This window comes from Falco peregrinus, chromosome 4 (genome assembly GCF_023634155.1).
Source record: "Falco peregrinus isolate bFalPer1 chromosome 4, bFalPer1.pri, whole genome shotgun sequence".
In the NCBI taxonomy this organism is placed as follows: Eukaryota; Metazoa; Chordata; class Aves; order Falconiformes; family Falconidae; genus Falco; species Falco peregrinus.
The window spans coordinates 4,385,049-4,412,252 of record NC_073724.1 but is presented as its reverse complement, the minus strand read 5'-3'; the positions used below and the strand labels follow the sequence as shown (position 1 = coordinate 4,412,252).

Genomic DNA, 27,204 nt, shown 5'->3' with positions numbered 1-27,204 from the left:
TAATGAACTACTCCATGCTGTCTCCCACAAACAGGGCCCTTCTGTGTTTCCTAGTGCAAACAGTGGTTTCACAAGTTTCACAAGCAGCCCAACCCAGTACAAAGCCATGCTGTAGCTAAGGGCAGTCCTACCCTTCCTTGCTCCCCACTTACTCTATCTGCCTCATCTGCTAGAATTAGCTTCCCCTTGTATCACCTCCTGTTGGATCAAACTACACCCCCACAAACACTAACGCTGATAAGGAACTTTAATACCTGTAGCCATCTTGTTTGCACAGCATTACTTTAAATCACATGAAGCTACCCTTGAAAGCATACTAAAATTTCATGTACTTGCGACACAACTAGTACAGTCTTTTCTTGCTGGTAAATTCAAGAAAAAAAAAAAGATAAAATTACAAGTTACATAATTACAGACATTTCAAAGTGATTTAATAATTTTCACTGGCAACCAAAACCATACTTTGGTAAATAAGACACACAACAGCCCAAATTCTAATATATCCCCACTATTCAGCCCCTAACAGCTTAGAAGAATGGCAAGGAAGGCTATGATGCTCAAGTCAGTTCTTAAGATTACTAAATATATTTGTTCCCCCCAAAACAAAGGTAAGTTTTTTAAAACTATGTATATTCTCTTGATGGCCAGAAAACTCCAACTATAGCTTTTTTCTACTTCAAGAGGAGCAGAGGCTGTTAAATGCTACTGGAGACACAAAAAGGACCTATCAACCAGTTTCCTGACCTTTAAGGATGACTTTAACACCAAGGACCTAAGACTCGGGTATCACCCAAGTACAAGGAAACCTCTTGGTTGTGAGCCAACAATCAGAAGACTATACATTACCAGGAAAGCCAATCAGACTAACAGAACAAAGTTAACGCTTTTCTTACCTCAGTTTAAGACGTATATAACCACATACCCACCTGAAGCATAGCTTCCTTCTGTGGTACAGGGAATGCTCTCTCCTCGCATGTGGATGGTTTGTGAGTGGGTGGAAGATCAATCCTGTAGCGAAAAAAGAATGAAATACGACATGCCGTATTTGTGAAGCCCAATTGAATCGTCAGATAGTTACTTTAGCTGCCAAATCCTCCAACACTCAACATTCAGGGACACACACCTCTCAGTCAGCAATGACACACACGAAATACTGTCACGCTGAACACATCCACCACTAGTAATAATTCAGGCACATGCTTTTTGTAGAAAAGCACTGCCTATAACTTGTTATTTATCATATAAGGTGTAAAGTAGACCTCCACAAACTCCAAACTAAGTAGGACTAGGGATTAGTAGTATCTATCATCATTTCTAGGTTATGAGATACAGCTTGAGCAACGCTTACTAATACAGCTTTTCTTTGAAAAGTCTTTGAGAAAGCCTTACAATCAATACACTACATGCAAGACTTCTCTATTGTAACTTTCTCAGTGAAAGCAAATGGTTTTAAAAGAAATAAAACATTTAAGACTAGACATATAAATATGCTTTAGCTACAGAATTCAAGAGAAATAAACAAGAAAGTGACATTTCAAACCATGTTAGAAATTACTGTTGTAGGAAAACACTTGACTCATCTTGCTCAAGAGATTCAAATTCTGAAACTTATTTTGTGCTAAACGCTGCAAGTTATTTTATTCTATTCCTCATTAGATATATACAGACATGACAGACATTTTCATTTCTCATTCAGTTTAAGTGTTAACTGTATACAGCATGTGTGAAAAGGCTTGCATTTACAGATATTCAAAACATCATCACTTCTTATACGTGTTCCAAACAGGGTCTAGACATCATACACTTTTAACTGACAAAAATCTTTTCAGACTTTTTTAGTTTGCTTGGTTTTGTTTGACTATATTGGATGCTTAAAAGAAGTAACTGCCTGTCTGCGCCAGAGACTTGAAGAAATAACCAACATTCCAGAAAGCGCGCCGAGTCACACATCTGTGGGCGCTTGCTTCATTTTACACACACCCCAGGATAAATCTTAGCAAACCTTCACTGCAGCAAAGCATGGTCAATCTTCTCTCATGTTAGACCTATGGTTATGATAAACTAGCAGTCTGTACCATCAATCAAGACAGATCTCTCCCCTGTCCTCCAGCTCAACTGATGAGTTTCCTTTAAAAAAAACCAACAACTTCTGAAGAGTTAAATAAGATTACCTCTCAAGTCATTCTTAGCTGCCTCATTTCTTTTTCAGAAATTCAAGTGATTTTACATTTTTCTACTCTGAAAACACAGCCCTGAAATTATGACAGCTGAACAGCTGTGAAGTAAACTCAGACATTCAAAATCCTATATAGAACAAACACTTCCTGCATATTGCTTTGTTTCAAAAAAAAAAAAAAAAAAAAGCAACACATACTCACACTTTGTCAAGATAGGATGGCCTTTTTGTCCTTGGGGTCAAGAGCACTGTCACAAAGATGGTGATGATAAAAAGAGCAAGGACTGCTCCAATCACAGCCCCTGCTACAGCAACAGAAGATGTCTGCTTAAATGGCACATCTGCAATGTGATAGCATAGATTACACCTTTGAGAAGTTCACACACTTTCAATACTCAGATAAGCTTTTTCAGCGTTGCCCTGAGAAATGTTTCTTCCTTCCATGACCGAAGAGAAAGCTTTGGCCTGCACTAGCACTCTTGCAGTATCAGGTCAAGTCACCCCATCAAAAAAACTGGTTGAATTAAGAGAACTCATGAATCATATATATGATTTCAGAGATTTCATCAACTACTTTCAATAAATACTAGCTGCATGCTTTTATTTTCAAGTTCAAGGCAAGATTTTTACACTTACATGAGCAAATGAGGTGTTAATTCAAAAAGCTAGACAACTATGGCTTTATTGGCAATCTTTCTTTAAAGCCACTGAAGTCTGCAGAAAGGAAAAAAGGGAAACTTAAAAGCAGAGAGGAAAAAGAAATATACTACTAGGAGCAATGAACACGTGAACTCACTAATAATCCGCTTACACTTACCAATAAGTAAACCCTAACACCATCATCTCTACGACTTCATACTTCAAGCTACAAGAAACAGCCACTTTGTAAATAAATTTTAACAGGGATAGAAAAACTTTTTTTTTTTTAAAAAAGCACTTTTAACCTCAGCGTTGTCAAATCCAATGTTTAACAACTCTCATACGGAATTAACACCCTTGTCAGTCTTTAAAGGTCACCCATTTCACTATGCTAGAAATTCAGTAAGTTTTAGATCTCAGGACTGTGAAAACTGCTTGCATACTTTATTTCAGTATCATCAATCTCAGTGTTTCAAGCTGGCATCAACAGGCTTATCAAAACGTTGCACAGTTGGAATAATTCACTTTAGCTTCAACTAAAAATTTTACCTGTAAAATACAGGTAGCATATAGAAATAATGCTCTGATCTATACTGGTTACTGGGTCAGAAAAGTAAACAGAAAAAAGAGTTTAAAATTAACACAGCTCTATACTTGTAATGTATTTCTAATAGTTTACTTCAGCTATTTTCCTTTGGAAATAATCCTGTGCTGTTTCTTGAAACTACACAACCATCCTCTGTTTATTACCAGAGGAAATTTTAAGAGCTTCTTCAACTGTATATTCTATTCACACGTCAAAAAAACAAAGCTATGCAGTATCTTTTATCAATTACTCGTCATTCTAATGCTGTTCTGCCTGTATGCTGGACAAAGCCATCTTTTTCTCATCCCTCATTTGGAAAAAAAAAAACCAAATAACCCCAAACCAAACCACCTTCCTTCCAATTCAATAAAGGCATCCCTGTCCTCTCACTGCATATGAAGACACACAACATTAGATACATACAGAAATACTCCCCTGGGATCACTTATGCAGGCATGTTTAAGTAGCTTGGGAAAAAAAAAAAAAAAAAGAAATCAGCATTTTTTTGTGTGACTATCTTAAAGTTAAGGCATAAAGACAGATTAACAAGTTGCAGGAAGCTATTTCACTCCAGAAGATTAATGTAACATACCACCCTCAGTGATCTTTGTTCTATTTTACAAAACAGTTTTCTTGGCATAAGCTCCATTTACGTCTGATACCAGCCTACATATTCGTAAGAACAATAATTCCCACTGTCTCCAGCAGAATGGGCACACAGAGCAGTGGAAGGCTCACCTAACCACCACATTTTAATTGGCTTCAGTTTAGTTTCCACTGGGTGCTCGTAAGTAGGAAAGTTGCAGGGAACCAATATACACTGTTAGGTCCAGAGTACACAAAGATGCTTTGGTCTTCTCATTACACCAGGAGAGTTTGACTTTTCCCTACTGCACTAATTTCCCAGAGTCTTTTTTTCTGGTGAACTCTCCTATAATATTGAAACATCAAAGCATTTTATCTTCATTGAAAGTTCAGCCACTAAATCCCATTTTGGGTGAGATGACAATAGCCTCCCACTTAGTACTGAACACCAAGAAAAAAAAGCAACATCCCAGAAAGTGCAGTGACATACAGGAACTGAAGTGCAATTACCAGAGAGCTCACTTTCTTTGCTTTTTTTTGAATCACGTTGGCAAAAAAGGAGGCACAAAACTTCTATCAGTCTCACCGGAGAAACGATCAGACACCCAGACTACCCCGCCAAGCTGAACAAGCCAGAGAGCACCCGAGATGCGTGGTGCCAGCTACACAGCATCTTAACCACCAGGTGGTCAGAAAAGATGGGAATCTATTCACTCCAAGAAATATGGTTAAAACAGAGCTACAGTAACTGAAAACAAAACCTGAAAAAATAGTACTTTTTTTTTAAAAAAAAAGAATGTGAAGCCTAGACAGTGTATGAGCTGTGCTTAAAGTGAAAGTGTTTGGACAGCACCTATCCCCATTTATCATTCCCAAGGTTCATACTTTTAAAAATAGTTTCTGAAGACACTTATTTTGTAAGCTTTGAGTCTCCACGAAGGCATGCTAAAAAGCCCATCTCAGCCAGCTTACCAGCCACTGGTAATGTTATGCTTTTTCATCTCCAATTTTGAGAACGTACCTGTCAAACATTTTTGAACACTACCTATGTTCCAGAATGTAACAAAAAGTTTATTCACACAACAGCCATTTATACTTACAATCAATTCTTTTTACAGCAGACATAATGTACAAAACATTGCAACACGCGTAAGCCCTACCGCTATTATCAACTTCAAAACATTTCAACTTCTTTACCCATAGGAATTAAATATATATATATTTAAAAAACAAAACAAAAAAATCCACAGAGACAAAAGCAAGATATCCCATGTGGAGAACAGGCTTATGGTTATGGTTATTTCCAAATAACACCATCTTTTAAAGATGATATATCAAGTATTTTTCATTTGAAGAGAGGTATGGTATCTCTATTCCAGAAATAATTTGGATCAGAACCTTCTGCTAGAAAATCTAACTCCTTTCCTTGTGTTTGCACCCAAACTACAGCTACACACAATATAATTTGCTATTGTTCTTGAGACTTTGGTCAATCATGTTATCAGTACTCTGTTAATCCAAACATGAACTTAAGTTCTTCAGGGATGCTTTTCCATTTGAATTTCAAATAAAGCTGTTGTCTTACTCTTCTTTAAAAGACATGCAGTCATATGCAATCACAGTGTATTGTCTACAACGTTCAATACAACTATTTTTGTGAAGCTCTAAATGCTGTAAAGCTACCAAAGATCTTGAGAATAGAAAAGAACTTCCAGCATGAATGTTCACGCAGCAGCCATAATTACGCAGCCTATTTCAAAGGCAGCAAGGATTTTTCCCTTTCCAGGTTTCAAATACTAATAGCCTTACCAGCTTCATTTTCCTTGAGCTAAACACTTAAAAATGGCACTCCAAAGTATCTACTATTCTAATTATGAATTTATAATTGTTCTGTAATTCCTCTAAAGTTATTTCATTCCTCCCTACATCATCATCAGAACTAGTTTGGTGAACCTGCCCAAGACAAAAAGTAGAACTACTTCAGAAGTCAAATGAGATGCCCTACATACAATGCTGTTTTCAAGAACAAGTTGTTAAATCAGTATTGATCATTTGCAGGGAAAACAAACCCACTGCAGTACAGAAACTGCACAGTTTATCTAAACTGCTGTTTCACAGATGCTGTAACAGATTCTGTAGTTGCACCATCAGAGAATGTGTTTTCACTATGTGAAGTAGCAATGCAAGTGTGCACTTCCCTAATAATCTGAGATGTTATTTAACCTCTTCAAAGCAAGCGCTATAACTTACTCAGAAGCAGCGTAAAACCGCTGATTTAACTTCTGGTCATAAAAAAATCTAGCAAATGCTTTGACACCTCTTAGCATGCTTAATGTTTATTGGCACCCAGGAAAACAACCAAATTTGCATTAGCCTCCAGCTTCAAAATCTGTTAAGAGTTTTCTCCTTAGTTGTGTCCGCTTCTCCAGCTTTCAAATTCAATGCAGGATTCCCACAAAGCCTCAGAAACAGGTCTCTGAAATTGCAGCCTGTGTACTTGCAAGAAAAGTCTGGTATTTGTTAATGAGTTTTGACATCCTGCCAATTACAGGCCTAACTATCTTACTGTATGTACATATACAGACACTAGCATAAGCTTCAGAAATCAATGACTATAAAAAATATTTTTCATCTTATTCAGAGACAAGCCTTTGACCTGTTTACACAGTTACTCCTCAAAATTTTGTTCATAAGTTAACTTCAGTGCAATGACTTTAAGTACATAGTTACAAGAAGGCTCATTAAAATGCTAAGAGGTATTCATTTTTGTGCAGAAAAATCCAAAAATAAAGCTTTGATTCTGCTGTAACTCTTTTTAATTTGTGAAGTATTTGCTATACAGAAGCATTAAGTTTACCATGGATGGTATCTAGATTGGAGTAATTCACTTAATCTGTGAAGTAAAAGCCCCCAAGGATTTTAGTTGATCATTGCCTTAGGTAAACTTCTTTCTAAATCAGAGAGCCAAGACAGCCACTTTTTATTCTTAAACGATTTTCAATGGCAACTTTAATTTAGCCTTTTTTACCTCTGACATAGACCAATATAAGCACTCTGCATTAAAACTCAAATCTTAAACAGTAGTACAGCATTGGGAAAAAAAGCAGCTCAAATACATTTTCCCCAGATTCAATATTTCCATTGTGTCGAGTCACAATATAAAAATGCCCCCCCCCCCCCCCCCAAAGAAAAAACATCAGTTTCAAAAAGTTTATTCCTCCTCTTGTGTAAGTATAAACAATCTGAAAGTGATCAGCCAACGAAATGAACCGTAGGTACATGTTTAGTTTTCAGTGGTCACTACACATACCACTCCCTCCGAGATATTACCGAGCCATCTATGTGAGAAACAAAGTCTTCTTCATTGTCATCATAACATTCACCACCCATATACTTCATTCCCAATGTTCCACCTTCATAGTAATCCATTGGTCTTTCATAACGTTCCTGGTACCTGTTAATATTGTCTATATTGTTCCACTCAGGTTTTTCAGGGTCTTCTAAATAATCTTTAGATATTAAGCTGTTCATTGGATGCTTTATCTCTTTTTTTATACTGTCAGGGTAAGAATCCACATCATCTGACTGAAGAACATCTATTTGAGACTCTTTCTGCATATCTGATGGTGGAATGTAGTTCTTAGCAAAGTAGTCACCACGGAACGTCCGTCTTCTCCTATAGCAGATAATTCCAACCAGAACACTGACAAGTATGAGGAAGAGCGCCCCACCCACCGCACTACCGATGACGGTACCCCAAGTGTCTTCCTGCATGGCTGGCAAGGTTGATGATGGGAAATCTATTATTCTAGGCTCTGTTGCTAAACCTGTGATGCCATCAGTCGAAGGGTGCCAGGGAACCGTGGGCAGTCGAGTGGTAGTAGTAGGAGGATCTAATGGAAAGAGCAAAGAAGTAGACAAGACACAGAAAAGGCACAGAATGTCAATGCAAGCTAAATCAGTTAAGGGTTTATAAGAAAGCAAAGTTGATGGGTATGTTCTACAAGAATAGTTTTTCATTCTCAAGTTCATGGCACTACAAAAAAAAAAATCATACACTTCCCACAGGCTTTGAACAAGCTTTATACATGTGGTTTTGAGCTATACTGCAGCAGGATAGGAAGTATGGGGAGGAAATAAAGTATTTTTTAAAGTAGACATCTTGCCCTCCTCAAAGCACGGTGATGCAGCTTTTCTGCTCAGATGTCGACTATTCATAGTTCATTTACTTCCCCCATGGAAGAATGCCACCTATTAGGAAAAATCCAAGCAGTCCTTCGATCTTTCCAGGCAGCAGTTAGAAATACTCGATCAAATTAATTGATTATGCCACAGAGTAAATTATTCCACATCAAATTCCCACTTCAAAAATAGTTCAGGGCAGCAAATGCAAGAATGAAAAACTATGAGTTGTGTGCTCAGTCAGCAGCACATGAACTACTGATTTTTAAGCTATTAAGCTATTCTCTCCAAAAACATTTGTTGCATTAATACAATTTACTCCGCTACACCTTGGGATTAGTTAAAGAAGCACAGTTAAAAATGGCATGTATTAATCTCAAAATAACACTTATGTTGAGTAAGGAGCTTTCAGGATTTTAAAATTAAAGGGAACATTTGAAGTAAAAATGATGTCTAGGCATTGTCCTACAAGCAATTTGATCCCTCATGCAGAAAGAAATTTCCGTATCAATTTCTTAATAGAAAATATAAACTGATTCACATCACGTTATGCAAGTAAACAACAGATTGCCAGATACCAAGCTTCTCCAGCACTCGGCTTTTTCCTTTGTTCTTTAGATCTACTGGAGATCACATCTGTATTGAAGACAGGGTTGCAAGTGATGGGCTGATGACACTGAGAAAGCCTCCTGAGATTATCCCAGTCAATCGCAACGTGACATGCAACTTCAGTTTCTATTTCTGTGCCACACAAACTGAATAAAACCGGCTTTTTGCCTCACCCAATGCAAGGTAATTTTCAAGTCAGTAAAGCAACAAACACTCAACATGTTACTATAGCTTGAATATTTTAGAGAGAATATTATATGGACGGCCAAGTAGCTCATTATGTCATTTAGTTAAAAGCCCATAAGCAAGATTCATGGAACTACTGCTACTGTATTGCAGAGGCACCCTAAATTTACCACCACAAAAAGCAAAATAGATAGAATTGGAGATTTGTCATGCTTCCAGTTAGTTGACAAGTCATAACTTGAAAGATTCATAAATATATTTTTTAATTTTACTAGTCAGACTGCCATACAATTCTCATACTACACAGAATTGCCACATTTGTCATGATCACTACAAATCATACTTCAGACTGCACCTCACTGCTGAACAGAACATTAAGCTTGACAGAAGTAAGGTTTTACACAGATTTTCAAAGCACAGAGTTATATTACTTGACTATGTAGAAGTGGTGATTTGTTAGGGAGCTATACATAAATGAAATTAATTTGACAGGAGACAGGAAACTGAACAAGGAAGATTCACTACCAAAATGAACAAGAGGAATTCAGATGATTTTAGTAACAAACAATTTAAAGCAAGTTTAATAATTTAACAAAGAAACAGAGATTATGGAATCCTAGTTTACCAGGGTTCCCACATCCCACAAAACCACAGGTCAAGAAGTTAAACTCAAAACCCTCTTCCTTGAAAATATATTTGCTTTAGACACAAGATTTGTTAGATTAAAATACAGTTTCAGGCAGTACCAGCAATACCTTCTTCCAGGCTGTATGTACTTTGGTTTTTTAGACTGGCTTTGTAATTGTTGATCTATTTCCCTCTGATAAAGAGGTCTTAAATCCCATCTTCCACATACACAATACAAAATATGCATTCCCAAGTACGTAGTATTTGCATCCTGGCAAGTTCAACCATCAAACATGTGAAATAAACACAGTGGCAATTACAGTCTATTATTAACATATTAAAATACAAGTGATTTGCAAAACACTTCCTTCAAAACTTCCATTTCATCCACCAGTTGTCAGGTAGTCCCAGTGCATTATCTAAAAGCACTAATTAACATATTAATCTCAAATTCATTGCAAATGTAGCATCATTTCAGTGTTCATTTTGAAATAAATTCCTCGAATATATAACCCTGAATGCTTCTACTGTCTATTTGTGTCAGGACCTTTTATTGCTGAAGAATAATGGAATCAAAATAGTCCCTCCTTGTTTATACGGCCAGTTACAACTAAGAACATGTAAAGTTAACTTCTGATGTCACCCAGAGCTTTCTGAAAGTAAAGCTAATTTTTTTTTCCTCTTCCCTGCACCCAAATAGAAAACAACATTAAAACCAGGAAAGGCAGAGTTTCTTACCTCCACTCCACATAATTTTGCATGTAAATCACACCTTAAATACTATCTCCAAATTAAGGAAATTCCACTCTTGTCTGTTGGTGTGAAAGACTATTCTTTCATACCAACAAGCTCTTTAATTATAAGATTTCACATTGTCACTGATATGTGGTTTTGACTTCTCAATGCTTTCCACAGAACATTAAGCACACCACTTTAAGTCAATTGTTTTAAATGACACTTTATTCAAAAAACATTGATTTCCTACTGATTGTTTTTTCCTAGTTTCTTTCAAGGCCTTTGACAATCTTCTACCAAGAAAAGCAAGATTTACTCTCTACTTCAAATAAAACTAATACCTTCTCAAAGCACCATGGTCACTGTACACTGCTTAGTCTTCCCTCTATTACTTATTTCTCAGATGTTTCCCATGGAAGTCAGTACCAACTTTCAAAAGCTTCTGGTATTTTTACTTTTCCCTCAAAGGACTGCTCTTGATAGTTTTCCCAGCTCTTACAATCCAAATAAATGTAGAAACTCTGCTCAAGATAAGTTAAGACATCCAACTACAAGATACGTCTCACATCACCAAACACTACATCTTCACTCCTCAATCCCCCTGCAGTAAAGCCTTGTTCAAATATCCAGGACCCATCTTTGTTCCTATGGGAATTCCAAGCCAACATGAAGCCAAGTATCAGGGATGAATGGACAAAGAGATGGACAAATCATCCTTAGAACCACACCATTAGCTTCAAAATCTTAGGTTAAGTCCTGTCTTGGTGTGCTTACAAGCACACCATTGTAAAAATCAGCTAGAGAATCTATTTTTAAACTACAACCCACTTGGGATTCAGCCCACTTCAAAATATTTCACAGGTAAAGGGACCACCTCTATAGTAATGAAGAAGAAAACTCAATAGCAGCACACACATCCTTTGGCTAAAACGTGTCATTTAAGCATTACAGAAACAAAGTTTTGGAAGGGAAGGTACCTTGGCTCGTAGTTGTGTATTAATACAAAGTAGTTCCAAAAGCCATGACAATGCCTAGTTCTCCCTATTTAAGGCAGGACACAAAGCCTACACTATTCAAGCCCCACACTTCGACTCCCACAATCCTGTCTTTGCCTTCTGCAAGAGAAAGGCCTGCTATCAATGACTTAGAAAGCAGCAGTGAGTTGGCTTCACACAAATTACAAGATACTTCTCTGCAGTTCTCATTTTACCAAGTGAAAAGTGTCTGCCTGTACATGAACTATGTTTGCACAAAGACATATTTACCTCTGCTTCTTAACTTGCTGCTACTGCTGTATTTCCTTTAGATGCTAAATACCTAAAAATTCAAGTACTTCATAACTATGTAGCCAGGCATTATAAAAACAGCCCTTTCTTCCAACTGCTGAACAGCTTATGGTGCAACAACCTTGTAACAGCAAGGAAGGTAGCCTTTCCATGGAAGAAGGCTTTCTTAACATCTGAGGTTTAATGATTTTTAGATTTATCACAGCTTCTCCAATCATTCCTACTCTAGAGGAGTTGAGTAGCCGTTACCAACACTGCATAACCTTCTCCCCACAGTGTCTTGTATACATGGGTTCTGCATTAGAGTTAAACATTTTGCCTAGGAGTATCTTCAGTCTGTTCCCCTCCATTTTGGCAGCATGATTGAAGAGTGGTTCAAGCCTGAAGGCAACTGACCATTTCTTTCATCAATCATCCTTTTTCCAAGTCCAGTGTACTTTTGCACTTTCCAGTTGGAATTTCCACACACCAGATAGAGTATTTTGGCATTTTTTTTGACATGAGAAAATGTGTTATCATAACCTCAAGCTTGCAAGCAATATTCAGGAATGATGTTGAAAGTTCGAAGCCTGCTATACCAGGCAGCACACAAGTCTGCAGTCAGGGGACTCCCTTTTCCATACAGCAGAAAACGTGGGTTTTATCACTATCCCTAATACAGCTGCGTATTCACAGTGCTCTCAGAAAAGAGGTCTATATATGAAGAAACAGAAACAGAAGTGATGATCAGCCTGTGCTCTGCTAATGCTGACAATATCCACTCTGCAAGAAGGTGACTGTTCTTAGAAGTCACATCTTCCTAGAATTGCTGCAACTGCTGGCTAAAACCAGCTTTACTTTTAACAAAAGGTCTCCTCCAAAGGCAGGCATTTAAAAAGATGACAGAGAAGCAAGTCTATTTTTATCTTAGTATGAGTCTCACAGGTCACCTCTCTCTCACAAATAAAGAAAGGGGAAGCCTCAGTAAACAACATGAAGGTGAGGGAACACAGAGCCAAGAAAATAAAATTCAGTTCCTTGTTTAAAAAAACAACCCCTGAGTAAATGTACATAGATGAAGTGCTTTACATATAGAGCTGACAACTTGTTTTGGAAAACCTGTTGCTGTAGGACCAAGTCAGGAATTTCAGCACTTGATCACCTCTGAACTCCATAAGGAGCACGACTTGCTTTTGCTGGACAAATATACATGCCAAGTTTAACTTTACATCACTGAACAAGTGAAGTGTAGACACCTGTGCCTTTAAAACCAGCATTAAAAAAGGCTCTAGCTTCAAACACCCTATATTTAATATTCCCCTACCTGTATAAAGCTGGATCATCTCCTGTAATGGGAAGCTGGTAAATCTACTATTTAGTCCCCTGTCAACTACTTATCTTATATTTCCTTATTCCACTTCAGGAGTCTTAACATAAAGGTTAGGATCACAGAATTTATTAAAAATACAGCTTTATTTTTCAATAAAGCATGTTAGGACCAAAACCATTTTTTTGTTCATCTTACATTCCAATCCTACAACACATTCCAACTTCCTAGCTTTTTTTTCCCTAGCAGTTAAAAATCTTTACAACTACCAGCATCATGACTGTTCAGAAACATCAACTTCATAAATCCTCTTTGACAGCTTCATAATTAACATTTGAAAGATGGTGTGATCATACAGCTTTGACTGCTATCTTCAAAGTTTCAGTTCACATTTTTGCCATGTTTTATACAGTGTAAAATAGGCAAAATAGAAACATAAATTAACTGAGCTATTCTTTTACAGTACAGCAGTGCCATGTTCACCATCACTAGTATCTAAGTATCTAGATAGTATCTGCTCAGTGAAGTCAAACATGAAGGCGGTAAGCAGTTTGACTTAAAAGTTTACTACTGCAGTCTCATTTTCAATACTTCTGACACCAGTCTCCCACATTCCCCTCTGCAGGGTAACCTGAATGACAATTAAGATGGACATATTTGTTATTTCAGTCACTGATCCATCCTGCATAATTTTAAGGTCATTTCACCTACTTAAAAGAGCCAGTCACACTGAAGTTATTCTTACAGTTACAATAAAATGTGCTTACTATTAATTTCTGAAAGTAATACAGGTACTATACTTCGATTGCCTCACCTATCTCATTTTAATCTTATCTCCTAAACACGTAAAGTCTATACCAAACTGATTAAAAGCACCATCTATTATCTTCTCCAGGCTATCTAAAAGCCGAGCGCTGGATGCTTGTTTCAGCATTAAACTGATGTCTACGACTTGCCTGAGCATTAGTTGTAGTGATACAGCACCAGATTTATTCTAAGTTGCCTAAAAATCATGTTTATTTTCTCAGATGTTGATCATGCTACATGTCAAAGTTAAGTTCTTTAAAATTGAAATTAATGTCAGCTAAAGTATTTGTATGGCTGCACAAGCATGTATGTCTATTCTGCTTTTTCAAAAATTTGATTCATTTTAGGAAATATATGCGATTTTATAGTTAACCCAGTTTAGTCTGCTATTCTCAAACAAACTGAATGATAGCCTTATATTTTCATGTATGACAGCCAGGGTAAAAAGCATGAGTTGTAATTACAGCACATCATATTCACAGAACTGACAACTTGAGAAGTGGTGGACTTTAACAAACTTCACCCCTCCTTACAGTTACATTGAGGCTCACAACAGAGCTATAAAAACATGTATCATTATTTTCTGAGTAAACGTATTTGAATATTACACTCCAAGAGAATATTTCATCCTATTTAATGATGATATTTTTGTTGGACTTGATACAATGCAACAGTCTTTGTAATTTTTTTGAGACTGTCACACAGGCAGTTATTCTTCTCCATAAAGGAGGTATTAGAACCAAGCATCCAAAAGTAACTTCTCACAGAAATTACGTTCATATTGATTTGCAGCACTTGTCAGTTTTCAAAGCCAGAACTGTTCACAAATAATTCCAATGTCTCAAACTATTTAGAAGCTCCCAGTTAACAAGGTCATCGACTAATCAGTTAAATAGAGCTTACTGGTTGTCCACAATACCCTGCAGTGCAGTTATGTCAGTCTGACAAACCCAATCCTTTTTTGCGAAGATGCAGATAACCGTCAAATACGAGTTCTAAAAGATGTGGTTTCAAACATCCTGTACCTTCAGTTTTATAATCTTAAGTTTTCATTCTCATCTCCACCCTTACGTCTTCATATGTAGTTTTAAATTCTTGCAAAGAAGTCGTCTATGTTTTTATCCTTTAACTGGACAACATGCACTCTGACAGTTCACATTGTGGAGTAACTCATGTCAAGAACTTGCTAAAGAGCATCATCACCACCCAACATAATGAAGTTTTAATTTTCAAGCCTATTATCTTCCTTACAAAATGATAACACATTAGCACTTACTGATCAAGCTAGCTATTAGCTAATTTAGCTGATCTGTTATGGAAATCTGGAGTGCTTTTTCATTTGTATAGCACTATTCACACATACCCTACGTCGTGCTGTTCTTTCACAAAGATGTCATAGTGAAACATTAATTATGTTGTGTTAATAGATATAAGGATGTTTTCCAGCAGCGGTGGTGCTAAAGAGACACACAAATTTACCACACTAAGATCAACAAGAGTTCTGCATAAGATACTTTATAGTTCCTGGATATATGCATCCTGAGAAAAGGAGACAATGAGTAGCTGGAATACAACGCACACATACAGATCATAATCCTAACTTCTTTAAAGCAGAGCATCTTTGACATAACTAAACATAATTGTTCCCCTCCCACTAATACGTCTTTTCCAATTTATTACAGGCAAGGCACAGGTTAATGTTATGCAGGTTAACATTGGAAAAAAACCCCAAACTTCATCTACCAAGAGAATATAATCATCTCAGAAGCACTATGTGAACTACCTCAACCTCAAGAACTTCCACTGTACATTGCTGTTACTGAAGCCAGGTCAATCCCAAGTTTTATTGTAGCTCTCAAATCCATACTTTCAAAAGCTCTTCACACAACTGAAAGCCCTTAATATTTTATGCATCAACTGGCTCTTCAGTTTGCTATTTCAATCACTGACCAAAAAAAAATTCCAACTTTTTAGCAAAGACTTACCTAATATGTAGATTGTCTTCTGATCACTTCTCTGACCAAGTGAATTAGTCACCTTACAAATATAAGTCCCAGTGTAGTTGTAAGTCAATGGGCTGCTGAACTGCAGAGTATTGTTGACAGACAGCAAACCGTCAGGCCATTGCCCATCCAACCTAAAACAGAACAGTTATATTCCAACTGTCAATCTTTAGATTACAGTCTAACAGGTTTAAAATGCTATTTGCAATAGTTTAGAGAGTGAGCTTATCCATGCTCTGACATTGTCAATGGGCCTTCATTGGATATTCTCAGCATTCACTCAACATTCAGTGTTTAATTTCTGTTCCAAATCCTTTAAATGACAAATCTGCTGGCACTAGCAAACTGTCTACAGATACACTGCTACAGCTAAGAAAGCATTATCACAAAAGAAATTGGGGGAACAATCCATCTGCAGCTCTAAAACCCAACAGTCAAACCAAGAAGCATTTAGACTGCTGTCAAGATTATCTGTCTGTTCTTTTGCATCCAGTCACAATAAATATTTGTCAGTACATGCTTCATCTATAGGATGTTTCAACTGGGACTTCCGAGCAAGAGTTTAAGCTGTTTCTTCCCTCTCAACATGCCTTTTCTCATTCCCCATCACTTTTCCACCTAAATCACAGCACTGAAACCAAATTCGGTGCTTGGTGATATATTTGGGGAAACAACTGGTTAAAATTTTTTTCCCCATCAACTGGTTTTTCCAAATCTTATTTCCCTCTAGCGTTCTGCATGCGATTGCAGGAACCACCTTGTAAGCTCAACAGGGAAAGGGCCAGGGGCAAAGGCACTGCAACTATCTTAACAGAACTGCCAACTACCATGAAACACCTGTGTAACTTCATACCATTGCATCCCATTTTTACTTTTATCCAAGTATCTATTAACAGCTAAGCAGGACTAAGTCTACACTCAAATGTGATCAGCAGGTGTCCGTATCTTGGAAGCATTTAGCAAGTATCATTTTTTAAGGTAGTATGGAACAGAAAAGCCACCCCGACACTTAAGAATAGGTTCTCAAATAGAAAAAAACCCCTGTGGTTAACAGTAAACGTGATCTCCAGGAAATGTAGGTTCAAGACAACATTCCCTTTGCTTTGCTGACCAAGACTATTGCCCAGAATTGCTTCAGCCACATAAAGTTGATAAAAGTGATTAAGCATGTACTTCATAACTCATAGTAACAGCAGTATCTATTTCAAAAAACATTATACAATTGCCAAATGGTCTGAAAGCTCTATTCTAACGCAATTCACATATATGCAACTTTTTAAAATGAGAACATTAGAACATTACTACCCTAGCAAATACAATGTCACCTTTGCTTTTAGGGAAGATTTTTTGGTGTGGTTGTTCTAGAAGCACCTAGAATTTGAAACCAGTGAAATAGCACACAATTTCAAAGCAGCTAGTTTCTGTTTCCTTAACCACTCAAGTGATCCTTCTTTTGCACAGAACTGAATTCTGCCCCCACACCCCCCGCCTTGCATTTCCTCATTTACCAGTATTTTACAGCTTCTTGGATGGGTTTTGTTGTTGCTCAAATAAGGCAGCACAGTGGTTTTATTCCAGAAAATTAAGCTTATTCTTGTAAAAGTTGGTTCAATTTTAACCTTAGGAAGTTTATAAGTGACCTCTGAAGCTTGAAATGCCTTCAATGTGTGTATTTCTTCTGGAATTGGAAGTAGAGGTCTTATTGATTATTAAACATGAATTTTTGGCTGTTGTTATCTCACTGATTTTAAGCTAAGCATGGGATAGGAGTGGCAGCCTACTGCAGCATGTATTTTAGTAAGCCTACTTTAGAGCTGCCACGCCGTTCGGATCAGAGGTAGCTGCAATACTGACTTAAGATTTCAATGGCTGCTTTTAGGATTGAGTCTGTTACAGTAATGTTTTGTTTTCCTGTGAAACTGCCATCAAGCCATCCCAAACTTATCAATACAACATTCTCAAGTGACATTATGCCTACTGTTCCTACATTCCGAATTATATCTACCATCAAGAAGGCGGGAAATAGATTATAGCTTCACATCAGTAAACATTCCTGTGATTTTACTGACATAAACACTGTAACATAGCTACATATAAATTTACACTGTCCTTCAGAAAGTTATTTCCTTCCAACAAATCAATTTTAAATAGTTAGGTTTCTTTTTTTTCTTCACAGGACAGATTTTGATCTACAGTTGCTTTTATCATCTTCTTCTGTCTCTTACCCAAAATGCCTCCATCACTGTAAAAGCAAAACAGTAAATTTCAGGGTAGGACCCACCCAAACCATATTCTTACTTAACAGCTGCATTTCATGAATTGTTTTTTTTTTTTGTTTTTTTATTTTTTTCCAACTGGGGACATATGTTTGAGACAGTTTCCATCATTATGCAAAACATTGCATTTATCTTGTCTTGGCAGCTACTTGAGCACTATTGAAAAACATGACAAATTCTGTAATTCAGTAAGCAGTATTTGCCATCTCAACTGTAATTTCCAGATTTTAAAATGCAGATATAGAAAAGCCTGCTCAAGTGTTTACAATCTACTTAAGTAATAATGAAACAGAACTAATGAAATAATAGTTGGTTCCCTACTAGATTCATTGGGCTTTGCTTTATATACTGCATCATACACAGTTTATTAGGTTAACTACAGTAGGCTTTATCTTGAGTAATGACAAACTGTTCAGGCTTGTAAGTGTACAAGATATGTACTCACCCGTACTCATATATACACACAGCTTGTATCCTCCTTCTAAAGGCTAGATAATACCAATACAATACAAGTCATACACTCCTTTTGTTTTCATAACAGGTGCTTACTGTAAACTAAGCGATTATACCACTGTAAATGATGTGGCAAGCCCCTTTTTATAAATATTTACCTGGTCCACATAAATTCCATAGGTAATGGATTTGCATCAGCATTACATCTGAGCTGAACGTTCTCTCTTCCAATGAACCAGTTTCCATCATAGCCAGTTACTGAAACTTCTGGGGCATCTGACAAAAAAAGATTTAACCTATCAACAGTCACAATACTTGCTTTAAATATGAACTGCATGTAATGGTCAGCTCAGTGGAGCAGAAGGTGGTTTCTGGGTTGTTTGGGGGTTTTTTTTGGTGGTGTGGGCTTTTTTGTTGTTGTTTTGGGGTTCAAAATAAAAACCAACAACAAAATACACTGAGAACACCAATACAGTTCCAAGCCACAGTGTAATACGCAGCAGTGGATTAGATCAGGAAAAGTTGTTTTAATCAGTGCAAGTGTCCCACTGTGTGTTTTCAGCAAACATACCCCACTCTGGGGAAGCAAAAGGACTTCAGAAGAAAAGAATCAGTTTAACATTTGGTTGTGGGTTGTTTGTTTGACTTTTTTTTTTTTAAGGTGAGAAATGGTAATTTAGAGCTACTTCTCACTAAGAAAATGCAGCAAAGGACCAGCAACAGTGTTTTGAGAAGCCAAGTAATTAGGAAAGAATCAACAAGTTCACAGATGCCAGTTAAAAAGTTTAACAGTTATCCCCTGGCATCATAACGTAGAATTATGTTATGGCTCTAAAATGCAAGACCACTTCAGATAAGCCAGAGGGACCTAAATGAAATATTCGTAAACCAGGAAACATAAGAAGCAGTATGATTTGCTATCCATCTGTGCTCCTACAGCAGAGATGGACAAGTAGTTGCAAAAGCTGCAAGTGTAAGAGAAGACTGAAGGAAGCCTAAAGAACAAGACAAAACCTCTGCTGCTCACTTGCTGCTCTGTTGCTACTATACAATTTCATTAAGAGTTCTGAAATATGCCTTAGCACAGATTTCAGACAAAAACCAGTTCAAGACCAGCTTGCCCCCTCATTTCACTTCAAATACGAAACTTCATTCTCTTATTCACTCTTTCAGACAGTCACAGGAACAAATAACATTTATTTCCATTTCTGTACCAATGACATTTCTATCTAGAACTTCATTGCAACACTGACAAAATAAACCAGTACTAATGACTACTTCATGCTCAAATAAGTGATTCTTTACTAAACAGAACAAAACCAAAGCCACAAGATATTCTAGTCAAACCAAAAGAGCAACGTTAACTTTTTCCAGCCACCACATTTCTTCTAATTGAGTTAACAGACCTCTGATTTAAGAACTTTAAAGCAGCACACAGCTGGCACAGGATACCAAAGGAAGAACTTGAAAATGGCTAGTTTTGGTCACATATGCATTGTCTAACAAAAAACTGATCACATGCCTAAGGCTTATTTCTCTTAACTGGTTTTAGCTAAGCAGCACTGTAAGCCATCTCACTTTGGGCTCGTGTTTTAAAGCCTCAAATTTAAGCCTGGTACAGGTTTAACTTACATGAGCAATCTGAATAACAAATGTTAGCAGTCTATCTATTACATTCTTGTTTCCTTCTGCAAATTAGACTGGAAAAAGCTTAGCAAGTAATTTGAAAATAACTTACTGACCCCCTAAGACCTACTTTCGACTTGTCATCTCAAACATGAATTTTCATTAGAACTCTTTTTAATACTGCTGAAATTGCAAGGCACTATAAACAGTTTACAGATCAGCTAAGTTTCATTTTGTCTGTAATCTTTTCAATGTTAAATACAAACATGAATAATAATATCTACCCATGAGCCAATACGCAAAACAAACAATAGAAACATAATGGTATTCTAAGCTTTGTTACTAATTTATTTATAATACAGAGACCCTAGGTTTCTACTCCTGTACAGCCTACCTCTTACCGCATGTTTTTCTATCCAGTTCAATTTCCCTTTTTCTCCTCAAGCACTAAGTGCTCAATTACTTCCTGGGGAAGGTATACACCAAGCAAGAGGGTGGTTATAAGAAAGATACCAAGCAAAAACTACCTTACAGAATACTTACACTGTATGTCCAACACATGAGGGTATCTTATCTCCTTTTCCAAAGCAGGGTGCCTCACGATACAAGTTATCCGTCTTCCTCTTGCAAATCGTGTAGGGACAATCATATACTGACTTACGACTGTCACAGTTTCATTTGGAAACAAAATAGAGCTGGATTCCATTTCACCAAGACCTCCTTCCCAGTCAATCTCTGCAGCAGGTTTTCCAGTAGCTGCTGTACAAGTGGCTGCTATTGTCCTGTTTGCACCATCTATTAGAGGGTTTGGTCCTTTTGTTAAACTCACAACTGGTTCAACTATGGAGGGGGAGGAAAAAAAACCATTTAAAACAAGAAGGACTCCACATCTTTGAAACTGTTGCTGCGCAAAGGAATTAGACAAGATCTAATCCATTTACAGAGAGCTCATGCTAATCAGATATTCCAGAAGTAAGATCATGTCATAGCAGAGATGACAGCATAGAGCTTTGGCCTGGTGATACTTTTCACCTTTGTCCAGTCATTGAAGTTTAATGTTGGTCATTCCCTACATTTAATGCATTGTCAGGGAATTCCAACGTGGTCAGATTCAAAACTCCAACTAGTACTCTGGCTGCAGTGCCTGACAATGGACAGCTTAAGATATTAGGTTGAAACTATACCATGATTTTTTAAAAAAGCTTAGATTCTGCTGTACTTTCAAGCATTACACTTAAAGTATTAATCTATACTGCCAATTTGTGTCATTTCAAAGCTAATTCATTGATTGTTTTAATACCCTTGAGTTAACAGTACAGCAGTAGAAATTCATTTCATTCCATGCTGAAAAGGACAGTTAACCTCTAAAAATGTATTTATGTACAAACATATATTTTATACGCAATCTAACAGGTACACACAAATATACAACATTGTTTTTACATAAAATTCATATAGGTTTGATATAAACAATTTATTTGTATATGTAAAAAATTCTGCCTATATATGTTCCTGTGAACAAATACCCATAGAAGTAAGTAAGTAAATAAATAAATAAATAATGAACTCTGTGCTACGCCCAAAACTCAAATTTCCAAGTGGAAGGATCTGTAAACCCATTGCTCATGCCAAAATTTTTGAGGCTTAGAGAACCCACCTCCTTCTAAAAGAAGCTGAGTTCCTAATGGATAAGTCTACTGTCAAGAGCCATAGACTGAAAAGCTTTTATTTTTTTTTTATTATTATTTAAGAAACCTCTTTCAGACCTGTTGAACTCCAGTTGCAGCTTAAGTCAGAAATACCGTCTGAAGCTTCAGATACAAACCCAGGGCTTGCTTTCTAGGATGGGCCATTTTTACCCTCAATACTAGAAGATACAGATTTCCAAGTAGCATCCCAGCCTACTACATAGTCCTTGTCTTTTCATCTAATGAGGTTATCAGAGTCCCCTGAAGTGAAGCCATCTCTACACAGCATAACACTTCAGAACCCAGCTCAGTGGACCAGCCCTCACTAATGACAGAGCACCGACAACTCTTGCAACTTCCACAGCTTTCGATACTCTAAGAAAGGGAAGTTTAGTTCACAGACTCTTTCCTAGAAGTTGAAGCTGACCCACATATCTTGAAATGAAATAGAGTTCACAACTACCTATACTTTCAAGAGAACTGGGTAACAGTAGCTTCAGCTTGAGTGACTTCAGTGCCAGAATCAGTTTTTGTTTTCTGCTCAGTCTAACACTGCTCATGTCTGAAGGTAGTTTATTATCTGTGTGATTACAGTAAAAGGAAAGGCAACTACTAAATGGATAACCTTATAAAAATACGTCTTCTGTTCTATGCTTGTAAGTGCTTAAAGAATATACCTCATTAACAAACTGAAGGTTGTTTGGGCAGATACTGAGAGCGGACTAGTTTCTACTTGGCTTCTCTGAATACCTACCCTCTGCTTCGTTAGCGACCCTACTGTACATAAAGCAACAGCGGCATTTTTCCCACTTAGTCCCACATTCACTCTTCTAGATTTGAAGTATCTCCAGAGCTGCTTTCAAAACCTTACTCCCTGCTCTCCAACACTAGCAACAACTAAAGCTTTCTGCAATAAACTTGGATATGTGAATGGATGCACATACCAAGCATCCCATCATCTGAAAAAAAAAAAAAGTGCCTTTCAAAGCTACTATGGTGAACGTGACATTACATAGCTTGGATATTTGACCCATGTTTTTCCAGGTTTTCTACTTGGAAAAAAAATTACCCATTGTGGTGTTTGGAAAGGTTTTTTGTGGATTCTTGGCTGACTTGGTTTTTATGGAAGTGTAACTTCCATACACAGACTCTTGGAGCAGTCCTCTTTTGTCCCAGGACCATTCAGTGTGCCACACGAATCATACTGCAGCATGCCCTACACTTTCACTGCTCACTGTAGTGGTGGTGGGGGAACACATGAAGGGGACCAGGAGAACACTGGAGAAGCTGCTTCACCCATTCACTAGAAATATTATGCTCTATTCGGGTCAAATAAAAGATGGTGGAGACAATGTTTAGCTTGGGAAAGGAAGCCACCAATCCCAGAAAGATCCAAAAGCAGAAGCGACCTGCTTCCACAATGTAATAGCTCAAGGGCAGCGGCAGTTTCCCCTATCCCCTTTAAATAATGGGCAAAGGAGAAACTGACTGAATGGACAAATGTTATCACTGCACATGGATCATCTCATTCATAGATCTTAGAAGAATAGCCATGCAAATCCAAAAGAGTATTACAGCATTAATTATATTTGAATTATAAGAAATGGTGGCTCAAGTATGGAAGCCAGATGTGCAGTTGTTTAGGAATTCTCAACTAATTTGCACATCTGTGCTAGCCCTTTTACTGATTTATGACCCCTCTCCAATTTAACCCTACTTACTCTAGTTCTCACGCAAGCAAAGAGAACTCTGATTGTCCAAGTCCTTGCACTTTTAGAAAAACAACATAAAGCATCCAGAAAATAAAGCGCCTCAAATACTGTTGCATTGATTCCAGGCCTCTAAGTTTCTTCTTGATTTTAAGTACTTCATAAGCCTTTTTCAATTGCTTCTGTTAATTTTAACCAATTTTTTTAACCATTGTGCACAGGAGATCTGGATGAAGTCAGCATGATCATAATATCAACAGCATTTACCAACTACCATTATATTCACTAATTCCTTGACAACAGCATGACACGGAATTGCCAGCCCCTTCATCAAGTGACACTTTGATTAACTTCTTTCCAAAATACTTCTTCTGCTTTTTATTTTCTCTCCAGTCAAAACCAGCAGCCTTATATTTCCGTGTAACTTACCCTGCCCACTGATTAATCCTTTATTATTGACTTTAGGGTTTTTGATTTGTTTTGTCGTTGTGATTTGGGTTGTTTTCTAAGACCAGTCAGTTAACTCATGTGTTATCTACTTGATACTTATTCTTAGCCCAGTACATCTCACGAACTAGCACTTTTCTAACACCATTACTTTATCAGACCTGACTGAGAGGATCCATTTTCTATACTAACATGCATCTTTAATGCCTTATTGTAAGAATTTGAACATTAGTGTTTGAGATTTACTCCTGGTGACGGATCTACACCTTTGACACCCTTGTATGTGCAGCCTGTCTTTCAGTCACAGCACTGGCAAGAAGCCTGCAGAACATCTGATTTATGAATACCCATGCTTAGTAAGGCAACAGACTCAAACCAACTATTTAAAATAATTATGTACAGTGCTGAAGCTAGTAACACGAAAATTACATTAGCTCTGCAAGCTATGCTGCCACACATCATCTCTTCTGCCTTCAAACACCATTTTGGCCACTTTACTCAGCATCTTAAGAAACAGCTTGACACAAAATTCCTTGCCATTTTTTGCCCTAGTTTGACAAGGTAAGTTTGAAAAAACACTTTAGACAAGATCCATGCAACTGTTTGACCTAAAAAGCATCTTCATATTTTCACAGTCTTAATCTTCTTTTACAGTGCATTTTAAGACAACATGAAGCACTAGGCAAAGCAAAGTGGGAGTAAGCAAAGTCACCAAAGGTGCTAAGTCTGTTAAGCTTAAGTAGCCTAAGACAGAGGTTCTAAATATTCTTTCTTAGGTAATCAAGAGTACTGTTGCAAAAAAAAAAAGGACACCGTGTCCTGTACTTATTTTTTCCTCCATTTCTCTTTGGTGTCACTGCCTTACAACGTACAAGGATCTACCACATGATTAAGTTCAGTATGTTCACTCATTAGAAAGAAATTATTTATTTGCTAATTAGGAATAGACAGGGACTAGGGAAAAAGGCAATGCTGCTTTGACTGGAAACAGTTTCAGTCTTGGGACATGAAACTTCTCACTTAAGTGCAAGGTTTTTTAGAACAGTGGGAAAATACAGTCAGAATAAAGCTAATTTTAAGTTACATCAAATTTTAAATTTTGATTGGAGCTGTTCAATGCCTTAAGATTCTGCTGAGGTTGGAATGGCTGAGCTCAGGCCAGTAAAGCTCAGAAGCTACTCAGTCACATGCATAGTCTGAAAACCATCACTTCCACAGTATTTTTACCTTTTGAGTCTAGATGTCAGTGTACCAAAAAAAATTTTCAAGGACAGAAAATGTGCTGCTGAGGCCACAGAACATAGTTAAGTCCAGCAGAGAGTTGGCTACCCAGCTGCACACACAAGCCAAGCAGCTGCCAACTAGGATGGAAAGGCATCTTCACAAGCAGATGCATTTTGCAGTTCAGAGGTTGACACCAAGTCAGAGAGGCTTACGACTATCAGCAACCATTTACATCAAATATAACTCCCCCCTATGATCAGGACCATTGTACACTTGATAAAAGCTTCCTTGACCTATTCCAACTGCAATGTTTGATAATATATATCTCATCAAGAAAGTTGCAGTCCTACATCTTCAAACCCAGAATAGTAAGCACACAGACCATAGATCTGCTTTCCAAGTTCCTCCTCAGGTTCTCCATAAACCTAAAATGTGCAGGGCAACATGGAAACAACTACTAATGTGATCTGAAAAAAATGAAAGAAATAGAAATAGGAACTGACTAGAAGAGATGAGGGAAATCAGTAAGAACCTCCCACTGTATGTTGATAAAGCACAATGGCTGAAGCCTGAAGTACAAAACCTATTACAACAGCTACAGCCACAGCCACTCGTAGTACAGAGAGAAGACAGATGGACAAGAGAGCCATGAGGATGCATGCTTTCTATATCACATAGAACTTCTTTGGTCAAGTTACTTGTTTCAAATTGGATTAAGCCACTTGCTTTGATGCGTTTATTTTGCCCCACCTTGTGGTGAAAACCAGTCCACATACTGTGCTACAACCATCTCATTAATCTCATACAGTATTCTACTACGGTGACAAGCAGAGATCAAAGACCAAGAAGATCCTAAAAAGCACAATTTTTCACAGAAATAGTCATTGAGGACTAACCCCAGCTGTAGGGAAGACCACTTGACTACTTGCAGTGGATCCAGAAGTAACTTACTGTATTACAAGAAGGTATAAGGCTGTAAGGAGAGGACTTCAGGCTTTCAAGTTTCAGGATAATCATTCTACCTCATACTGCAATAGTGCCCAAGTCTACCTGTGCTTCAATACTGGTCCTTTAGTAACAGCAACACTGAACCCTCAATGAGATAGACAAAATTAGTTTATGTGAAAAACTGAATTTATATAAGCTCCACATTATGACTATCCAAAAGTAGTCAGGGATTAAATTGCCTTTTCCTTCCCACAACTCCCAATACTGGTCTAGGCAGTTTTCTTTGCATGGTATAAATGTAAAGCAACAGTTTCATCACCAACCCCAAGCGGATAAATTAACTTACCACATTAGCAACACATTAAGGAGGGAATTTAGTCAAGGTGGTAGCTAAAGCTGCATTTGGCAGCTTCTCAGCATGCATGCACATACAGAGGTCCCCCATATGAATATTGCAAGATCTAAGTTTAAAGCACTGTACAAACGTTTGCATTCGCACAATGCCTACATAGGAAACATTTTTAGTACCCAGACAATCAAAAAGCAAGTTCTAAAGAAGCAAGACCCCAAAAAAGTTGCCTCCTCAATGATGACAGTAAAACTATCAAGGCACCTGTTATGAAGACTAGCGAATATTTTTTTTGTATTGTCATCAGGTTAAAGGTAGAATACAACACATTAATAATTGCAGAATTGCACTAACAAGTTTGTGCTATTAATTTCACCTCCCTTAACAGAGCTGACTTACCTAGTACTGTTACAGTTGTTGACGACTGTGTATTTCCAAGTGGGAATGTAACTGCCTTGCAAATGTATTCTCCTGCATCAGAAAAGCTTACATTTCTTAAGATGATTGTGGCATCAGTAAGCGAGTAGTTTTTAAATGACACTCTTCCTTGGTATTCTCCTTGAACAGATATTCCATATTCAGGATGATGAACAGCAATAGTCTGTGAACTTTTACCATGTATCTTCTCCCAAGAAACTTGTGTTATTGTTTCATTTACATCAATTATGCATTTCAGTGCAACCTTCTTCCCCCAGACTGCTGTCACATGTGGATCAACAATTGGTCCAGCTAAGGCACCTAAAAACAAAGCAATTGT

At 37.4% G+C, this 27,204-nt stretch overlaps 1 protein-coding gene across 6 annotated transcripts in view; it reads right to left on the bottom strand.

Moving 5' to 3' along the window:
- NECTIN3 (nectin cell adhesion molecule 3) overlaps window positions 1-27,204 on the bottom strand; it is a 69,638-nt gene that overhangs the window by 14,966 nt on the left and 27,468 nt on the right. For 4 of the 6 annotated variants that reach the window (XM_055802068.1, XM_055802067.1, XM_055802071.1 and 1 more), the window contains exons 2-7: window positions 26,847-27,185; window positions 20,626-20,922; window positions 18,615-18,732; window positions 15,710-15,861; window positions 2,379-2,517; window positions 927-1,008 (exon numbers count right to left, since the gene is read on the bottom strand). In XM_055802068.1, coding sequence (XP_055658043.1) covers window positions 927-1,008; window positions 2,379-2,517; window positions 15,710-15,861; window positions 18,615-18,732; window positions 20,626-20,922; window positions 26,847-27,185 — 1,127 coding nt within the window. Of the gene's footprint in view, window positions 1-926; window positions 1,009-2,378; window positions 2,518-5,036; window positions 7,880-15,709; window positions 15,862-18,614; window positions 18,733-20,625; window positions 20,923-26,846; window positions 27,186-27,204 lie in introns of those variants that run through there. The other 2 variants (XM_055802069.1, XM_055802066.1) reach the window with 2 other exon arrangements.